This window comes from Pseudomassariella vexata, assembly GCF_002105095.1.
Source record: "Pseudomassariella vexata strain CBS 129021 chromosome Unknown BCR38scaffold_10, whole genome shotgun sequence".
Taxonomy (NCBI): Eukaryota; Fungi; Ascomycota; class Sordariomycetes; order Amphisphaeriales; family Pseudomassariaceae; genus Pseudomassariella; species Pseudomassariella vexata.
Genome location: NW_024467965.1, coordinates 1,623,734 through 1,643,218, shown reverse-complemented (window position 1 = coordinate 1,643,218; position 19,485 = coordinate 1,623,734). Strand labels below are relative to the sequence as shown.

Below are 19,485 nucleotides of genomic sequence, written 5' to 3'. Positions count from 1 at the left end.
TTGCGCCAGACAGAAATAATCAAGCCATGGGGCGGCTCAAAGATAAGCATTGTGGATGTGCATTCGGTCGGTCTTGGATGCGTTGGGGCCGCTTACCCCTGTCAGCATTGGACATGACTTGGGCTTTCGGGCATTTCAGGAAGGGCAAAGGCCGGGGCTGATCGGGCATTTTGTCTCACGAGGCGTGTGAGATTTCAGCTGTGAGATCAAATTTGAAGTGACCAATCCAAGCAAGCCAACCCTTCTTGTTTGACAGTCGTACCACAGATCTCGACGAACGCCACTAAAAACATCTGACATGGCCCTATGTGTCGATCGCCAAGGCCATAAAGCCTCCATCCGCAACAAGGTCTGGAAGGAGTTGCGAAAAGTGGCATACCCGGACTCCCGTTTCCACTATGACTTCTCCAGCTTCATCGCGGATTTCCAAGGCTCACAGGAGGCCAACGACAGGCTGATGGCTCTTCCGAGCTTCAAGTCTTGTAGCACTGTCTTCATAACCCCGGACAACGGTCTCGAGTATCTGCGAGAGAAGACGCTAGAAGCTGGCATCAAAGTTTTAATGACGACATATGGCATACGGAGGGGTTTCTGGCTGCTTGATCCGGCGAATATCGATCCTTCGTTGCACAAGTACGCGTCAACCCTGGACGGCATGGAAAAGGTTGGAAAGCCGGTCTCTCTGGAGGAAATAGTCACCATGGGACTCTCGATAGGCTTGATGGTCACGGGGACAGGAGCCATCAATGAGAAAGGCGTACGGTTTGGTAAGGGGCACGGCTTCTTCGATCTTGAATGGGGGATGTTATTCACGAAGGGCGTTGTTGGCCCGGACACGGTCACTGTCGCATTGGTGCATGATTGTCAGGTCCTCACAGAAGAGCTCATACCAGACGAGTTTGACACAGTGTGTGATTTTGTGATCACACCAACCAGAGTCATGGAAGTTGGAGCTGTCAAGAAGCCTACTTGTGGGATCATCTGGGAACGGTTAGAGACTGGGATGCTAGAGGATATACCGCCGTTGCAGGAGCTCAAAGAAGCGCCACCTTTCACCAAAGCCCAATAGTGTTCAAATAGATAGATACCCGGTGTCGTGGGATATTATCACACTTTTATGCAGCAGTGAAATCGTTCTCTTAGAGGCATCATGATAGTGGGAAAGGGAGCCAAGCTGTTGTTGAATAAACAGCGCACCTGAGGGATTTAATCCTCTATTGATGACTCTGCGTAGATCCTCTGTTGATTGATCTATCTATCTGCTGTACCGGGATGGACTGGAGCAGTATTACGTTCGGGGCAGGCCCGGACGCCCTTACAATCTGGTCTATCTATTCACCAAACCAGACCGGGAGTCGCTGGGTCAGCCCGCTCCAAGACCTCCCTAATGGGGCGCCGGAGGGGACACAGGTCCTCGTAGGGGACTTCAATACACATCACCCGCTGTGGGACGTCCACGGACGGTCGTCACGGGGCAGCGACAACGTAGTGGAGTTTGCGCGACGCTGGCGATTAGAGCTCGTTACGCCGTTCGGGGAAATCACACGGCAAAGGCACAAACAACGAGACTCAACTATCGACCTAGCCTGGGTGACGAAAGGGGCTAGGATTGATTACGATGGGGACCCGGGCCTAGAGGGCTCAGACCACAGAGCGCAAGTGATTAGGGTAATATCCAACGGGGAAGCAGTCAAGGAGGGCCGCCGCAGTGTCGAAGGGTGGAACTGGGCGATGGCGGATAAGTGGCTCATCGTAGCCGAATCAAGCCAGAGATTTATGAATTATTTGCCGGTTGAGACGATAACGGAGTTGGACCAGGCTGTTGACTGGGTTATCCGGAACCTCCAAGAGATCGCCGACGTGGCGGTCCCGAGACGCACCGTTGGCCGAGGCGCTGGGGTCCCGTGGTGGTGCCCGCAGGTTAGCAAGGCTTGCACTGAGACGAAGAGACGACGGCGGGACTACCTCCAGGCAAGGTCGCAGACCAACTGGGACGAATATACAAGAGCCGGCCAAAAACAACGGCTCGAAATCAGCGAAGTGCAGACGCGTAGCTGGCATGAGAAGCTCAAGGGGACGGCGAAGGATCACAAAAGCCTATGGGCACTGCAGAGGTGGGCTAGGCTACGGAGCTGGGCCCCCCCTGAGGCCCACGGCTTTCCAGATCTCCGGAGGGACGCCGGCGACACGCTTACGGCACGTACACATGATGAGAAGGCAAAATTACTAGCTGAGAGGTTGTTCCCAGACCCGTGTATAGATCTATCGGACCTCGATCGCGGTCTATTACAGACGAGACCAGAGCTGAACGTCCCTAGGGAGGTGAACACAATGGATATCGAGTCTATCATCAAAGGAACGGCTGCTTGGAAGGCTCCCGGCGACGACCTGATCCCCACTGGCCTGCTAAAGGCCTGCGGTGAACCCCTATGGGAGATCCTAGCGGATCTGGCAACAGCTAGCTTTAAGCTGGGGTACTACCCGGAGCGCTTCCGCTCAGCGAGGGTGGTTGTTATCCTTAAGCCTAATAAAACGACAGCTCAGAAGCAGACCCCTGGCGGCTGGCGCCCCATTGCCCTGCTTAGCACGGTAGGGAAGGTAATAGAGACGGCGATGAGCCGGCGTATCACCAAAGTAGCTGAGGCGGCCGGCCTACTACCAAACGGCCAAATGGGTAACCGCGCTGGGAGGTCCACCGAACTGGCAATACGTATAGTTGAGGACGTGGTCTATACGGCGTGGAGACGCGGGGGCATCGCCTCGCTGCTACAGCTAGACATCAAGGGGCATTCGATACGGTCAATTACAGACGGCTGATTTCCATATTAGCCCGGAAAGGCTACCCGGAGTGGGTTCAGGAGTGGGTACGCAGCTTCGTGGAGGATAGGACGGTACGCCTCCGGTTCGATGGCAAGGAGTCAGAGCCAATCCCCCTACGAGCTGGCGTCCCCCAGGGGTCACCGCTATCCCCGATACTGTTTATATTATACATTTCAACGCTGTACGAGGAGCTATCGGAGCAGCACCCACTACTTTTAGTAGTCGGGTTCGTGGACGACACGAACCTGCCGCCGGTTGGAGAGCGCATGGGCTACGTGTCAGCGGTGGGCAGTGAGGCACGGGATGGAGTTCCCTCCTGACAAGAGTGAGCTAATGCACTTTACTAGGGCCCGAGAGCCCTTGCCGCAAAGTATTCGCCTTGGGGACGCCACAGTGTCGCCGGTAGTCTCAGCGAGGTTCCTAGGAGTCTGGTTCGACCGCAAACTGACGTGGCACGCCCATGTTGAGCGTGTTAAAACAAAAATGGCAACTCAAAAGCTAGCCCTGACAAAGCTAGTCAATATGTCGTGGGGCTGCGATCTTATACGGGCGAGGCTGTTATATACGGTGGTTATCCGTAGCGCGATCGCCTTCGGGGCGACTGCGTGGCATACTATAAGTGAGGAACCGGCAGGGCCAGCTAAGAGCCTGATGGGGATACAGAACGAGTGCCTCCGGGTAGTCTGTGGCGCCCACAAAGCGACGCCGGTTCGCCACCTGGAAGCAGAAGCAGCAATCCCGCCACTAGACCTCTATCTTAGTGCCCGGGCTGCTAAGTTTGAAGAACGGCTACGGCTTAGCGGGAAGAGAAATCTGCTTCGCAGCGCGAGCGCTAAAGCGTCACATATACTCCGGCAGGATAGACCGGCGAAGAGGAAGCAGGCGTCGCAGCTACTCCGACCGGCAGGGTACACTATGGAGAAGGAGGCCCGGGGCTCCGAGTGGATGAGTGAGGAAAAGGAGGTCCCGGCTGCCCTCCTCGGCCACTGGAGGAAGAGATGGCTCACCGGAGCAGAGCATCACGATCGCCAGCGACGCGCCATCGCTGAGGAACCGGAGGGCCCTTCGATGCAGATACCGAAAGGGGGCAAGTATTTCGGCCTGAACCGACTGGAAGCGTCTACGCTGTGCCAGATCAGGACGGAAAAAATAGGACTAGCAGCCTTCTTATTCAAGACAGGGGCTTTTGGCGTGTACTCGCCGCTATGCCGCTGTGGCGACGCCCCTGAGACGGCAGAGCACGTAATCCTCTTTTGCGGGCTGTTGGAAGGACCGAGGGAACGATTACGGGCCGCTATCGCACCACGGCCACTATACTCTCGCAGAGACCTCGCAACGGCAACAGGAGAATCAGTAGTTAGTGGGAATATTGTAAGGTGGCTGCTAGGGACGGGTCGGACAGCTTCAAGGCCCAGATAGCATCGATCTTCTCAGGGGGACTTTGTTGGTAGGTTGAGAACCAACGTAGTATGGTAGTGAACGCAACGCAGTCGCCAATAGGGCGAACCGACGACGCAGCGTATGTATTTAGTCCAGCCATTAGGGCACGGTTTGACATACGGGAGTACTAGTAGAGGTACCGGGGGCTTCGAGCCTACGGCGTATTTAATAATAATAATAATAATCTATCTGCTCTGTTGTGTCTTCTGTGTAGCTATTTTATCTATGAGGAAGGGTTTTGACCCCACTAGTGCAATTGCCGCTACACCACCCTCGGCCTAGGGCATAACCGTGGCGCTCAATCCCACACGCCCTCTCGCCACTGTAGGTTCTAGGGTCCAATTCCTGCAAATACGGCTTCTTCATCACTCAATAGTAGTGCGATTCTGCCGCCTTTCACCGCCGTCGCGCTTCACGTCCAGTGCTCCTGCCTCCAATCGTTCCATCCCCAGCAGGTCAATGAATTGATTGAATTTAGTCCTGTCCAAAGGCTTGGTGAGACCGTCGGCCGGATTCTGGTCGCTTAGCACCCAACGTGGCCTGACGTAGCCGGCTTCCACATCTTGACCAACATCATCAACGTCTGCGCCCTCTTGGATATAGGGCTCGTATGTTCGGCTTGGCCTTGCGGGGCAGTCCTCTGCGCGGCTTGATTATGTCTTCATCTGTGACGTCTTCATGTACTAGCGCTAGGGATCCTGGGATCCGTAAGTTGGCCACATCCGGTGTCCATTCGCCCTCTGACGCCAACTCTTGGTGGAAACACTCGTGCGGTGTCACACCTGCCAGGTCGTCCGTCATCTCCACAATCCTTGGGCTGACTATCGTGTTGTCCATGACTCGCTTCGTACTGGCGACCTCTTCTGCTGTGAAGCCGAATGACTGTAGGGCGCCCTCTGGCTCTAGCTCTGGCTCTGGCTCCGGCGCTGGGGCACTTAGGTAGTCCACGTGACTCTTTCGTGTCCTCTGGGGCTGTTTCTTCCCGAATTGCCACAAGAGCCAGCCTCTTCTCTTGACGTCTATTGTTGTGACTACCGTGCCGGTATTACTGACGATATCGTTGCCTCGGATCGTACCGCCGTTGAGGTAGAATAGCTTTCCCGAGAATACTTTGATAGGAAATTTGGGTACGAATAGTACATACTTGGCGGCTAAATAGTTGCGCAGGCCGTCCGGACCTTTCACGAGCCACTTAATTGTGCCAACTTTCTGGGCGTGTACGATGCCACCGCCAGTGATCACTGGATACGCGTTTTTCTTCAGTGTGACTATAGTGCCCTCTGTAAAATCGTCTTCGTCGTTTGTGACGTGGATATCAGCTCCGGTGTCGAACAGTAGCTGGTCAGGATCAGCCGATCTAGCGTCTGCTGTACAGCTTCGTGCGATAAGGGCTTGAGTAGCCTGGTCGTATTCGTTGATGAGATCTTGGTAATCGAACGCTGCCTTCGCTCCGTAGAACTTGTCGCCAAGGGCTTCTTCAAGTCCGGGTGGCGCCGCGACGGATTGCTCTCGCCCTCTTGCGGTATTCGCGCTAGCACCCTTATCATCCTCATTACCGTCGTTAGGGCGGGATCGGCAATCTCGCTTGAGATGGCCCTTCTTGCCGCAGTTGTAACATTCGACGTCCTTGGTGGATCGTCGACCTCTTCGGCTAGTGCTACTGTCACTGTTGTCACCATCTCTGCCAGGCGCTTGAGCGTTGTGGGAGCTGTTGCCTCCGCTGCTCCTTCCGTTGTTCTGGCTACCGTTGCCTCCACGGGTTAACTTGTGATGGAATGCGTTGGCGAACTCTTCCATGAGCTCTGCCGGCTTCATCTTGTTGCGACGGAGGAATTGCTCTTGCTGTCGAGTCCAGCTTGAGGCCTTGTCCTCAGTAGCGGTGAGGAACATAGTGATCTGTTGACTGCTGGTGAGTTTGAGTCCGGCGTCGCAGCATTCGGACACAGCTTTGCGAAACTTGGTGTTGAACGTGACGGGGCAATTGCCGTCATACTTCAGTGCGGCGAGGTCCTTCCACAGGGCCCTCTGGCGCTGCTTGGCCGACTGGTCAAAGTTAGCTTTGAGCGTCTTGAGCATCTTTGCTCCGGTTGTGAGGTTGTCGATAAGTCCTTTGGCCATGCCGTCCGACGACATCATGATGGCCTTTGCGATGCGTACGTCGTCACGCTTGGTGATGTTCTTGCCCTTGTACCAGCCAATGGATTCCAGCGAGAGCTCAAAGATCTTACGCCAAGGCTTGTATGTCAGGCCCGCGTACCCATTGGGATTTGTCAGGCTCGAAGTCCCAGTCCTCCCAATCAAGGTTGGTCTTCTTACTGCACCTTGACAGCTTCTTCTTACGCTTACGGCGGTCGTCATCGCTTGATGAGGATGAGGATAGGTCGGAATCTTCTGAATCCTCAGGCTCGGACTGTTCACTTGATGGATCGCTGTCATCGTCGGGGTCGAATCGGCCGCGCGCGTGCTTCTTCTTATCCTTGCCGACCTTGTCGGGCTTGACGGGCTTGGATCTGCCGCGCTTGCTCTTGCAGTCCGAATCGGAGGGTGAGTGTGAGGGCTTACGCTCTGATGCTTGTGATAGCTCACGCTTCTTGATTTTAATTCTAGGGGACGCGTCTTCTTCGCTGTCCGATTCGATCTCATAGGCAAAGCCTTGGGGCGGCGCCGGCGGCATCTGCTGGCCCGTCGTGCTTCTGAATTCTTCATTCGAGGGGATCGAACCTGACTTACGGCCCCTAAGGCTAGGGTCTTCTCGCTCACTGATGAGCATGTCGATCTGGTCCCGAAGAGTCTTGATCTCTGATTTGTGTCGTACCTCTACCAATTCCAGGCTCTCCTTCACGAGGGCCTGAAGGTCATTCCCTGTGAATGCCTTCTCTGATGGGTCGACAGATTCCTCGCCTACTCTTGGCGACGGAGCCACTCCTTGAGTGGGCTTGCTGGGGGATGCCATCCTTGCGATGGGCTTGCTGCGGAAGCGTCAGTTCTAGGGTGTAGGAACCCTACCGTCTCTTTCGCCAGCGACACTGCCGTCTGTTGAGCTACGCCTTTGCGTACTGCCAGACCGTGTCCTGCGCGTAGAGAGGGGATCTAACAGAGTAATCAATCCGTCGATCAGTAACGATGAGATGCTACCATGAGGGATTCAATCCTCTATTGATGACTCTGCGTAGATCCTCTGTTGATTGATCTATCTATCTGCTCTGTTGTGTCTTCTGTGTAGCTATTTTATCTATGAGGAAGGGTTTTGACCCCACTAGTGCAATTGCCGCTACACCGCCTTCGGCCTAGGGCATAACCGTGGCGCTCAATCCCACAGCACCCAGGTAAAGTGATTAACGTACCCCACAAGCAAGTTGGCCACACAAGCAAGTTGGCCACTTTTTCTTGGCACCGTACGAACAACCTTTTAATTAGCATCTTTACACATACCAAGATGGGATCGAATTGGAAAGAAAGCGACATGATTCTAGCGTGTCAGGCGCTTCAATCGAAACCCGAATTAAGCATCCGACGCGCTGCCCAACTCTACAATGTCCCTCGTACAACTCTAGCTAACCGAAAACGCGGACTACTATCTCGACGCGATACTCGACAATCTAGTCATAAGCTTACGGAATCAGAAGAGTTAGCGGTCGTACAATATATACTTGACCTAGATTCGCGATCATTTCCTCCCCGGCTCCATGGTGTTGAAGCTATGGCTAACCGACTGCTCCGTGACCGTGGCGCTGGACGCGTCGGCGTCAACTGGGCCTCGAACTTCGTACGACGACAACCAGACCTTCGGACGCGTTTTAATCGAAGAACCGACTACCAACGAGCCTATTGCGAAGATCCTGACGCGTATCGCGCGTGGTTTACGCTCGTACGAAATACAATTGCGAAATATGGTATCCAAGAGGCGGATATCTATAACTTCGACGAGACAGGGTTCGCGATGGGCTTAATCTCATCCGAGATGGTAGTTACAAGTGCCGAACGACGCGGAAGGCCTCGTACAGTCCAACAAGGGAATCGAGAATGGGCTACAGTAATCCAGGGTATTAATTCGTCCGGCTGGGCTATCCCGCCGTATATCATTGTCGCGGGTCAAAACCACCTCTTATCCTGGTACGAGAATAGCCCATTCCCGTCCGATTGGGTAATCGCTGTAACAAAAAACGGTTGGACAACAAATGAGCGAGGCGTAGACTGGATTCAGCACTTTGATCGCTATACGAAGGATCGTACGAAGGGTGTTTATCGTCTTCTTATCCTCAACGGGCATGAGAGCCACCACTCGACTGACTTCGAGCTATATTGCAAAGAGCATACTATTATTACACTTAGTATGCCTGCTCATTCGTCACATAAGCTCCAGCCTCTCGATGTAGGCTGTTTTAGGGCTTTGAAAAGGTCGTACGGCAAAGAAATTGAAGACCTAATACGGGCGCATATAACCCATATCTCGAAGGAGGATTTCTTTTCGGCATTCTATAGGGCGTATCGTACGACTATAACTAAGTCGAATATCCAGGCAGGTTTCAGGGGGACAGGACTTATTCCGTACGACCCGGAATATGTGATTTCACAGCTGGATATTAAGCAGTCTCAACGGGATATTGAACAGCAGCTACAGGATGATATACGTGTAAGTCGTCGTCGTACGAGACCGGCCGAACCACGCCGACGGCGCTGTAGGGTCTGCGGAGAGCCCGGACATAATGCTCGTACTTGTGAGAATGATAAAGATACGTACGAGGAAGAGGATTCCAATTAGTTTGAATTATTATTTTTTAGTTTAGTTAAGTTATTGAAGTTATTCATACGGTGCCAAGAAAAAGTGGCCAACTTGCTTGTGGGGTACGTTAGTGGTTTTCGAGCGATACATGCTCTTGGGAACTTGGCATGGTGACGACCTGATAACGTACTTCACAAGCGGGCGAATTGATCAAGTCGGCGAAGTCGACCAAGTCGGTGCACGGCAGTAGCTCGTCCGATTTTCCAGTATTAAGCTTCAACGGTCAGCAAAGACACGTATATCTTTGCGGCTCTTTCGCGTTTTTCGAGATAGACTCGAGGCTAATTGCCGTGTCAACGTTTCACTGCCCCTATTTGGTGCCTAGCACAACCTTAAGCTGACTTATTATTCCAGAACAATGGAAACACGCCGAAAACTGCCGCGAGATCAAAATGTCAATTCATCTTTCAGGCCGACTCTGCTGCTCTTGCGCCGTGTTCATGAATTAGCAGCCGCGCCTGTTGCGAGCGAGCGCGACGTAACGTCGACGAGATGGACGATCGGAGAGTACCTGCGCCATCGGCTTCTGTTGGTACCGACTAGTGCCAGGCCGCGAGTTTCCCCAGACTCTTTCCGTTTAGGTTATGTCCACTTACGTTGTTTTCCTTTCCACCGAAGACCGGCAACTTGCGACTCGACCAGGCTAAGGTCGGGGTTTCGCTCCTCGCGGTGTTCAACGTCTCCGTCAACGATTCATGACCTTGCAGACGGTGAAGGTGCTTGCTTTTCCACCTAAATTTGACTTCTCACATGCATCGGACCAGATTACCCGAAAATGAAACGAATCTGCAATCAAGCAACGACTACTGTTGAGTTCTTTAGGATACTTCTCTGGGGAAAGCCAAGTCTGTCATTTCCGTCTTTCATTGGGCACAATTAATCTATTGGCAAGGGCAGGACGAACTGGAAGATTAGACGCTCCCACGAAGAACCCTGATCGGAGAGTTCGCAAGCAAATGTGCGAGTCCACGTCTGTAGCAATATATGATGACTTTACTGATCCTTCGTTGCCACCCGAAAGTGCACTGCCCATGGGTTTTGGGGCTAGCTACAGCACCTCTCAGTCGAGACAGTTTTGTATATAACGGCCCATGAGAATATCCCAACTCTGACGCCAAGATCTTCCCATCACATCAACAACATTGACAGGCCACTTCTCTGAGAAGAACGAAGATACAAACCTTGGAAGTCAACGAGTTGAACATCTTCTCAGACAAGTTGTACTACATCTGTCTCAAGATGAAGAATCCCAGGACGGTAGCGTTGGCGCTCGCCGCGTTATCCACTCGAAGCGCCATCGCGGATGATAAATTCTACAACTGGAATCTGACGTATACGAAGCTACCGGGAACCAGCAGAGATGCGATTCTTATCAACAACGAATGGCCTCCGCAGTCAATCGAGGTGAACCAAAATGACAGAATCATCGTCAACGTCAACAACCATGACGTAAACGACACGGTGTCGTTGCACGCACACGGATTCCACCAGATGTACAACAACCAAGCCGATGGTCCAGTTGGCGTGACTCAATGGTCAGTCCCACACAACTTGATTTTACGCGATGCTAATCTTTTGCCAGCGGCCTTCACAAGGGTCACTCTCAGATGTATGTTTGGCAGGCTGATCAGGTCGGATCGTTTTGGGTCCACAGTCACAAAGTTGGGTAAGTTAAAATTCTCGCAGTATCAGGTATGATAAGATCGTGCTCGTTGACTGAAAAAGACAATATCCATACGGCCTGAGGGCGCCTTTGATCGTGAGGCAGGCTGATGAACCGGCGTACTACGGGTATGATGCTGACCACGACTTCATCTTTGATGTATCTGAAACGGTAAGTGCTTTCGCGCCGTCTTGGGGTTCTTATTTACTGATTATACCGCTAGTGGAATGATTCAATGCCCGCCATTGAGCAGAAAATTACGAATGGAGATTGTTGTCTGAACAACATATGTGGTCTGGAAGTACCCCCTGATGGTGAGTTTCTTGCTTAAGTCGCAGTTATTGCTTGTTTGCTAATTTCCTACATAGGAGCAATCGCTCGCGACGACTTGAGTGGTATGACTCAGTACGATGCGACAAATCTTAGTTCAGGCACGCCTATGCGCGTACGGATCATCAATATGTCTGCGTTTTCCAATTTCATCGTCTTCGCAGACGATTCAGATATTGATTTGGCTGTCATTGAAGTTGACGGGGTGCCGCTGAAGAGCGACAACGTCTCCACCGCCAAGTCCATCATGATTCATCCAGGGCAGAGATACAGTGTTATGCTGAACAGTACTAAGAGCTTCAACCTCTATGGTGTTGTTGACCCAGATCTGTACTCTGGCAACGACTGCCAAAAGTTGCAGGGGTCTAGCCTGTCACAGTACCAGTACGCCGCCATGGCAACGGGGCAATTTAACGTGGACGGAAAGCTGGTGACCCCCTATTTCGAGGCAACATCGTCATGCACCGAGACTACGGCACCATGCTACACCAGCGATAACAATCAGTTCACTTTGCAAAATCTTCCATCGCACGCGTCGGATACCGACCAGCGAGTTACCGACCAGTGGTACTCGGACGGAAAGCTGCAGCCCGAGGCTGATGTCGATAGAATTATGTACGGCAATGACTCGGATTCTACCATTATCCACCTGGATTTGACTGTCACCAGTGGAACCGATCGGTATGCCACTATGAATGACAAACAATTTTTTGCCCAGCAAATTCCGGTTCTCCTTCGCCAAACTCAAACGCCGCCAGAGTGCTCAAGCGATGATCTGATTCCTGAACCTGGCGTGGGCGGTCTCACAGACAAAGACTACTATGGAACCAACAACACCTGGCATGTAAAGCAGGGCACTAATGTATTCCTCGTTATCACAGCAAAGGCCAATACTCATCCCTGTAAGTCGTCTTGTCGCATTGTCTCCAAATATTTCTGTACTGATTTGAAAATCCAGTCCATCTCCACGGCCACGACTTCCAAGTCCTCTATCAAACACCTTCTCAGGGCCTTAGCTCTACAGACAGACAGCAACCGTCTCAAGTCAACGGTCCTGACGATGATAAGATCAAGGATAATTCGTATGATTTTCCTGCCGTGCCATTGCGTCGCGATACAATTCAGCTTACGGCGAGGACGTACGTTGTGGCCGCTTTCAAAACATTGAACCCTGGGACGTGAGTATTGCCCCTATTTGCTCCTTCTCTCACTCCTTTGCCTCAATGCGGATTCAGCTGATGTCTTTCACAGATGGTTTTTCCACTGCCATAATGATTTTCACTCCCTCACTGGTATGGCGGGTGCGTTGGTCGTAAATGCGCCCGATGATCCTAAGTGGCAGAATCCTTCTGTCGGAGAGAGTGTTTGGGAACAGTGTCGCTTTGAGACGAAAACTGGAGGAAACTTCACTAGTTGGAAGAGAAGTTGCTGCAAGAGTTCAGACTCGTGTACTGATGCTGCTTCTTCCGGCGAGAAGGTCCAGGTTATTTCGTAATTTGGCTATAATATTACAGTGGGAGTTAAGTAAGGATAAGATGAGGAATCGGATTGTTTAGATGGTAGTTAGATGCAATGCGTTGGGATAGATAGTAATAGATCAATTCAGCGACTCTCTTCAATTGTCACATGTTAACATTGCGTAGATGTTGAAGGAATTGTTTATCGCTCCACATAGGTGATGATATAAACACATACCAGAACATAGGAATGTAGATTAACAGAGCATAGCGTGAGATATGTGAGTATTGTAGTGCGATATACTAGTTATAATCTAACGTACCCCACAACCAAGATGGCCATACAAGCAAGTTGGCCACTTTTTCTTGGCACCGTATGAATAACTTCAATAACTTGACTAAACTAAAAAATAATAACTCAAACTAATCGGAATCCTCTTCCTCGTACGTATCTTATCATTCTCACAAGCACGAGCATTATGTCCGGGCTCTCCGCAGATCCTACAGCGCCGTCGGCGTGGTTCGGCCGGTCTCGTACGACGACGACTTACACGTATATCATCCTCTAGCTGCTGTTCAATATCCCGTTGAGACTGTAAGTCCTGAGCGTCTCGTAAACTAAGAGATCCTCCATCTTGTAGCTGTCGATTTTTAGTCCTTCGACGACGGCTTAGCTCTTGATTGGCCTTCCGAAGTGTAGTAACCTCATCCTCAACTAAAACTAACCGATGCATAACAGCCGTCGCACCACGTGAAAATTGGTCAATAGCCGTAAGTATTGTCGTCGGGGAGCTATTCCGATGCTATACGATTCTTTTTTTAACGTATTCAGACTGGGATTGCGCCTCGGTTGGGTTATTTGGAGTCTTTGATTCCCAGATTAAGGGGGCGCCAGACGAGCTCCCAGGAGGTGTAGGCGTATGTAGCTTAATATCCAGCTGTGAAATCACATATTCCGGGTCGTACGGAATAAGTCCTGTCCCCCTGAAACCTGCCTGGATATTCGACTTAGTTATAGTCGTACGATACGCCCTATAGAATGCCGAAAAGAAATCCTCCTTCGAGATATGGGTTATATGCGCCTGTATTATGTCTTCAATTTCTTGACTAGATTGTCGAGTATCGCGTCGAGATAGTAGTCCGCGTTTTCGGTTAGCTAGAGTTGTACGAGGGACATTGTAGAGTTGGGCAGCGCGTCGGATGCTTAATTCGGGTTTCGATTGAAGCGCCTGACACGCTAGAATCATGTCGCTTTCTTTCCAATTCGATCCCATCTTGGTATGTGTAAAGATGTTAATTAAAAGGTTGTTCGTACGGTGCCAAGAAAAAGTGGCCAACTTGCTTGTGGGGTACGTTATTCATTTACAGGATGACAATAACTGCAGTACTTCGTGGCCGAGAAGCCTAAATCACGTGCCCTCAAGAACCATGTGATCTACATGAATCGACGACATCACACCGATGTTCGGGAGTTTTATCATGACTTCGACTCCGCCCGCGGAATGATTTTCGAATAGTGGCCCACATCAACAATGGTGTCACCCTACCCGCCTATGATTTTCTGCCAATGAAAGTCGGGACGCATTGCATGACATCTTCTGTTTGAATTTCAGCCAGGTCGGCCGCCAGCTGAAGTTCTTTTACAATATTATGCAAAACGTTTTAGCCTTCCTGCTCTGCCTGAATATGTTGTGTAATGAGCTTCATTGCACAAGAGTTCCGAAGGAGCAAATCCGACGATGTAGAATAACCAAACGTCCTGTGGCTAGTATCTTCAGGATGACGGGAAAGGTTACCCTTAGAGGCCGATCCAGGATCGAAGGCAGTTCTAATAGCCAATCTCTTCAGCGTTTATTAAACGTGACAGGGAAATAGGAACGCGCGTTCGGCATGCCGAATACCTCGAGGGCTACTCAAATAGTTTCTCAACATCCGGATAGACATTAGATCCACTTCCTGACGTTGCTGACATACGACCTAGCCGACGGTCTCGTCGATGTTGATTTGTGCGCAATGTTTATTGCCAGAGTACCCGAATCATTTCCAGGTAGAACTGTTCGTATGGCTTAGAATAGCGGAGGTCCCGATTGGCCCAAGGTCCTAGTCTAGATTCTTTGATGATCCCACTTAATCTGAGCAACATGGCAGCCTTACGGGTTCTGGAATAGGAATAGCGATCCTCCCATCCCCCGTTGTCTTCTCTTCAAGAAATAGTACCGCAACTAGGATCCTTTTCAGGGGCGTGGCAGAATTGCTAGTGCAGTGGACGGATATTCATGGAAGAATTTGTCTCCTAAGTCGTATCTCGAGGAGAAGCTATGACATCAATGAAGCTTTGGGGATCATCAATTCCCCCACGTATGGCTCAAATTGTCTTGGAAATGGAGATGCGCATGGAAGTGAAGAATCGGTCACGTCACAACGGCCATCAGGTCTGTGCTGAAGTGGTTCAGAGAATTTTGAAACTAGAGGGCGATCGTCTGAAATTTGCGGGTCGTGAGAACGCGTGCATAGCACTTGTTAGTTTACGCTCAAGACTCCTGAATTGAGCACCACTATCCCCCTGGGTCCTGTTTCACTGGTGAAATATTGATTCAGAAGCAAGGAATGTTCCATGCATTGAAGACGGAGGAACTGAGCTGTACGGTCTTGTTTCTCAATGCTTGCCGTTCTACTCCTGAAGATCTCCCGAAACCAGCAAGGAAGAAGCCTGAACCAATCGAGTCCTGCTTGATCCGGAGCCGCGGAGCCGCCGCTCCATCTATGCAACCGGCCGTCGACCGTCCCGACGACTAGCAAGTGGCAACTGATTGGAATCCCCCACAGCGCTATACTGCAACATCAAACTCAATTGCAGGCATATGATTGAGACCAGGCCGCGGAAAAGACACAGAAGCAAGGTTTTTCTGCTCGTGGTGTTCGATTCAAGAGGCGGCCTCCGGATTTCGTAACGATTCAGCACGAATGCCCTCCAGATCTCTTACTAGCGTAGTGAGAACGAGTGGTTGGTGAGCCTATAGCAGAAAAACCACTGTCTATAATGACACCCCAAGTCCACACCTGACGTGTCTCAGGTGGGTTACAGTCGTTTCCATCCTTGATGAAATGATATTGACAGCCCGCCAACCTCATGGGCAGCGCCAACACGATGTATGAATGCATTGACTGACTACCAACTAGTGCGCAAAATCGAATCCATCCTTTTTCTCATCATGACTTCCCCAGAGGTGCAGGCTGGGAGCCCCACAGACTGGATGGACTTAAAGACGGGCTGCCGTACCGAATCGCTCTTGCATCGTAAGGTTTACACTACAGACACTGTCTCTGAGTGCTCCTGTCGTGCTGTTGTGCCATACTCGAGTCAAAATAATAACTCTTAATTTACTTATTACTTATATCTGCTTTTGTCCGACCCAAAAGACGACCTTAACCAAAGCATCTCCCTCACAGCCCTCGCAATGAAGTCCACATTATTGTTAGCGCCCCTGATAGCTTTTGCGGCGGGCCTCGCGTTACCACAACTCTCCGCCATAAACACAAGAGAGATAAATTCCTCCGGACATGCAAAAGCAGGAGCAGACTCAAACACCTACACAAATTTAGCCACGGTCAGCAGTACCGAGTGCCCCTGGGATGTCTCGGGCGCCTACCCGCGCCTAGCCTGGCGAACAGACGGCAACATCATGGGCTCTTATACCTCCTTCTCGGGCTCCAAAAAGACCCTCAAAGTCGTGGAAAGCACCGACAAGGGGCAGACTGTTGGACCAAATTGACCGTCAAAAGACGAGGGACCCACTCGTTGTAGAATGAGGTATTTTTGGTAGTCGTAAGGTCTGACACAGACCTTCTCGCCCATCGGCTCCATAGCCAGCAGCACAGGCGACTTGGACAACTGCTTCCTCCTCGAAGTCCCCGTGTCCTCCAACCCCTCCCTCAAAGGAAACTGGATCTCGGGAAACGCAATGAGCAGCTACAACCCCATTCTCGCCGCGTACCGCATACGGGCAAGTACACGTACTACCGCCTGACGCTGTCCATCAGCTACGACGGCGGGCGCAGCTGGAAATTTCTCGTCAACGCCGTGCAATCCCCGCCCGAAGCCGACGTGCTGGGGTTCTGGGAACCGTTCATGCGGGTTGGGGTAGAGGGGGAGATCCAGCTTTCGTATTCGAAGACGGAGGCTACTGACAACCAGGAGACATTCCGGACCAAGTCGTTCGATGGCGGACACACGTGGAAGGTGCCGCAGTGCTTGGTTTGTCACGCGGCGGACGAGAAGAAAAGGGACGGCATGCAGAGTATTGTCGAGGTTACGGATGCGAGCACGGGACAGGATGCGTTGATTGTTGTCTACGAGACGACGGGTCATGGCTTGTTTTCGGTCCAGGGCGCCGTAACGTATGATGACGGGACGAGTTGGGGAGAGAGGCAGACAGTGTACAATCCCGCGGCGGGGAGGAATGCTGGGTCACCGCAGATTGCGCAGTTTTCTGATGGGGGTTTGGTGGTTCTGTTCATGACGGACGAGGATGCGAGCGAGGTTGATTGGCCCAATGGTGCAACAATCAAGAGTGTGGCTTCTAGTGGGCTGCATAATAGCGCTATTACCGTCATCGATAGGGTGCTAGTGGCCGAGGCTGAGAGCAGCTGGCCGGGAGTGTTGCCGCTGAGCGGGACGGAGATAATGGGTGTGTTTGGGACGAATAGCGCGCTGGTAGGAAAGCCTATCACACAGACACGAGCTGCATGAGGCTTGTGGGGTTTGGGTCAAGGAAACATGGGAGAAAATAATACACAGGATAACGCTCACTGCGTACAGGATAGAAACAAGGCCTAGGATCGGATGGCGCTTGGATAGACTTAAACAAAAGGTTTGAAGTAATGAGATCAGGAGTCCATTGCGTAGAAAATATAACACTCTGTCAATAACTACTTGATGATTATTTGATGTTTATCTTTCACTCTTTACTTTTACGTTATACGTTTGGTTGGTCTTGGGGTTCGACATGTGGGAGAAAAGGGGCTTGCCGGCCTTATATTTTTCAGCTGCGTTCGAAATTGCTACATAATGTTGATAACGTTTTCCCATGTCAGAAATACAAGAACTCAGGTGATCTGTCTTACTTCTATGAATATTTATGGGCAGTAATGTGTTATTGCAAGTCATTCACATAGCATATCCAAGTATCAATCAGACTGGAGCTCACTTCCCAAATCAGGCGGTGAATGGAGCTAGCCGCGGTGTATAACCTGAGTCGTACTCCTTCAGTCCGGAGACGAACATAGTGGCATCCATACTTTGCGTCTCATCGCAAAGCTTGTCCAGTTAGCGGGAGGTGGAAACAAGGAGGTAAAAAGCCAGCTGGTATGAGGCTATGGAGCTTTATGGAAACGCACTGGGCAAGCTATACTTACTTAAGCACTTATCGTCTCAAGTAAGATCTGACGAGTTCAAAAGAAGAAATTTTAGGGCACAATTATTAATAATATAGATTCAGTCATGTTAATATACACCATTCCAAATACTCAGTGTTACTGGGCAGACATCATCGTCATCATGAATACAGGAACCCTCTTGTTTCCACAACTAACCTAGCCAACAAGCCATTATAAACGAAACTGCTTGCGAGAGGATCATGCTTTTCCAAGCGCCATGAAGCCCCTTTACAAGGCCTTCTTAGCAAAGCCGAGACGAGGAGTAGAGTCGAAGACCACAAACGCCGCCTTGAGCGCAACATCACCAAAGATGGAAAATCCAATCCCGGCATTGGACTGGATACCACCATAGCACTGTGAGCCGGAGTAGGGGGCATAGTTTATGTAACTCCCCGGGATAACAATGCGGGCAGTTCCAACGCCGTAGGTGAAGTCAGGCAGTGTGGCGGAGCAAGGGAAGATGTAACCGCCGGCCGAGTTGCTGTTGACGGCGCCCGAAACCTGCCTGTAGTAGGCGGTGACGACGGCCGAGGGGAGCAGCGCCAGGGTCGTGCCCGTGTCGGCGATGCCGGTGATCTTGGTGGAAGAGAAGGCGCCGGAGCCAACGGCGTAGCCCGAGGAGGTGAACTCCCAGAAGCCGTCGCTCGAGTCGACGGCGGTGTAGGTGATGGCGCCCGTGTAGGCGGCGGTGTCGATGTAGCCAAAGTTGTACTTACCAGCTGTGAAAGAAGTCAGTAAATGGGCTAAAGTTGTGTGCTATTAGGGACGAGGAACTCACGCTTGCCGGCCTTCAGATCAGCAGTCCAAACAGGCGAAGTCAAGGTGGACTTGACATTATCAAAGAAGGTCTTCTGCCTAGGCGAAGCCGTGTTGATGGTGCTGAACGCCAGACCCAAAAGGCCATCGTTGTTGGAGTCCTCAGTGAAGGAAGAAGACACCTTCTTTGCGGTCTCAACGGCCTGGGAGGCGTACGAGAGTCCGCCCACGGTGACCTTGTCGGTATAGATGGACCCCGAAGACGAGCTGCCGTCGCCGTACGAGATGGACCAGGTACCGCCTGACACCGTCTTGGCCGTGCTGCTGCTCCCGGGCGTGTAGATGGACTGGCCGTTCCTCTGGCTGGTGGGAGTCAAGGAGCTGAAGACCCAAAGATCCGAGGAGCCCGAGTCGAAGTCCAGGTTGAGCGTCTGGGCCGGGGTTCCGATCTGGACTGGGGTCAGGTACTCGATATCGTACTCCTCGGGGGTGGTCGTGGCGCTGCCGGTGGCGCGCTTGCTCAAGGTGAGGTTGGCGATGGTGGCGGCGAGACCTTCGGGCAGAGGCTGGCCGTACTTGAGGTATGCCTTGGCGAGGGCAGCGGGACCGTTGCGGACGTAGCCTGGGTTTCGGACTTGCTCGACTGAGAAGTCACCGGATCGGCTGTCGATAGCAGGCGCTGCGGTGGCGAGGCCGCAAAGGCCGACTGCCAGGGCAATAGAGTTGGACAAGGACGGCATGTTGAGGAGGCTCTGATGATGACCGAGTAGAGACAGGAGTAGACGATACTCTGATGACTA

The 19,485-nt window shown here is 51.7% G+C and overlaps 5 protein-coding genes across 5 annotated transcripts; 3 read left to right on the top strand and 2 right to left on the bottom strand.

Annotated features, from left to right (window-relative positions):
• Positions 1 to 298: 298 nt before the first annotated feature.
• BCR38DRAFT_459464 (5-formyltetrahydrofolate cyclo-ligase) lies at positions 299 to 1,069 on the top strand (the record flags this gene model as incomplete). Its single annotated transcript, XM_040862287.1, has 1 exon — positions 299 to 1,069. One exon carries the CDS (start codon positions 299 to 301, stop codon positions 1,067 to 1,069), a length of 771 nt encoding a protein of 256 aa, XP_040713724.1.
• Positions 1,070 to 4,545: 3,476 nt separating this feature from the next.
• Positions 4,546 to 6,555, bottom strand: BCR38DRAFT_440798 (uncharacterized protein). The gene has a single exon (XM_040860730.1). It carries the CDS (start codon positions 6,394 to 6,396, stop codon positions 4,837 to 4,839), a length of 1,560 nt encoding a protein of 519 aa, XP_040713723.1. The 5' UTR covers positions 6,397 to 6,555; the 3' UTR covers positions 4,546 to 4,836.
• A 3,727-nt stretch (positions 6,556 to 10,282) lies between these two features.
• BCR38DRAFT_487388 (Cupredoxin) lies at positions 10,283 to 12,531 on the top strand (the record flags this gene model as incomplete). Its single annotated transcript, XM_040864151.1, has 7 exons — positions 10,283 to 10,578; positions 10,626 to 10,709; positions 10,769 to 10,877; positions 10,930 to 11,020; positions 11,075 to 11,938; positions 11,995 to 12,214; positions 12,288 to 12,531. The coding sequence occupies 7 exons, from the start codon at positions 10,283 to 10,285 to the stop codon at positions 12,529 to 12,531; spliced, it is 1,908 nt and encodes a 635-aa protein (XP_040713722.1).
• Positions 12,532 to 15,705: 3,174 nt separating this feature from the next.
• BCR38DRAFT_459463 (Sialidase) lies at positions 15,706 to 17,243 on the top strand (the record flags this gene model as incomplete). The annotated part of the gene is made up of 4 exons (XM_040862286.1): positions 15,706 to 15,790; positions 16,097 to 16,251; positions 16,336 to 16,407; positions 16,464 to 17,243. 4 exons carry the CDS (start codon positions 15,706 to 15,708, stop codon positions 17,241 to 17,243), a joined length of 1,092 nt encoding a protein of 363 aa, XP_040713721.1.
• A 914-nt stretch (positions 17,244 to 18,157) lies between these two features.
• BCR38DRAFT_347561 (eukaryotic aspartyl protease) lies at positions 18,158 to 19,425 on the bottom strand (the record flags this gene model as incomplete). Its single annotated transcript, XM_040856353.1, has 2 exons — positions 18,158 to 18,648; positions 18,708 to 19,425. The coding sequence occupies 2 exons, from the start codon at positions 19,423 to 19,425 to the stop codon at positions 18,158 to 18,160; spliced, it is 1,209 nt and encodes a 402-aa protein (XP_040713720.1).
• Between the last annotated feature and the right edge of the window lie 60 nt (positions 19,426 to 19,485).

Excerpts from the sequence above, each read along its gene's own strand:
- BCR38DRAFT_440798 (XM_040860730.1), bottom strand. The coding sequence starts at position 6,396 with ATGATGTCGTCGGACGGCATGGCCAAAGGACTTATCGACAACCTCACA.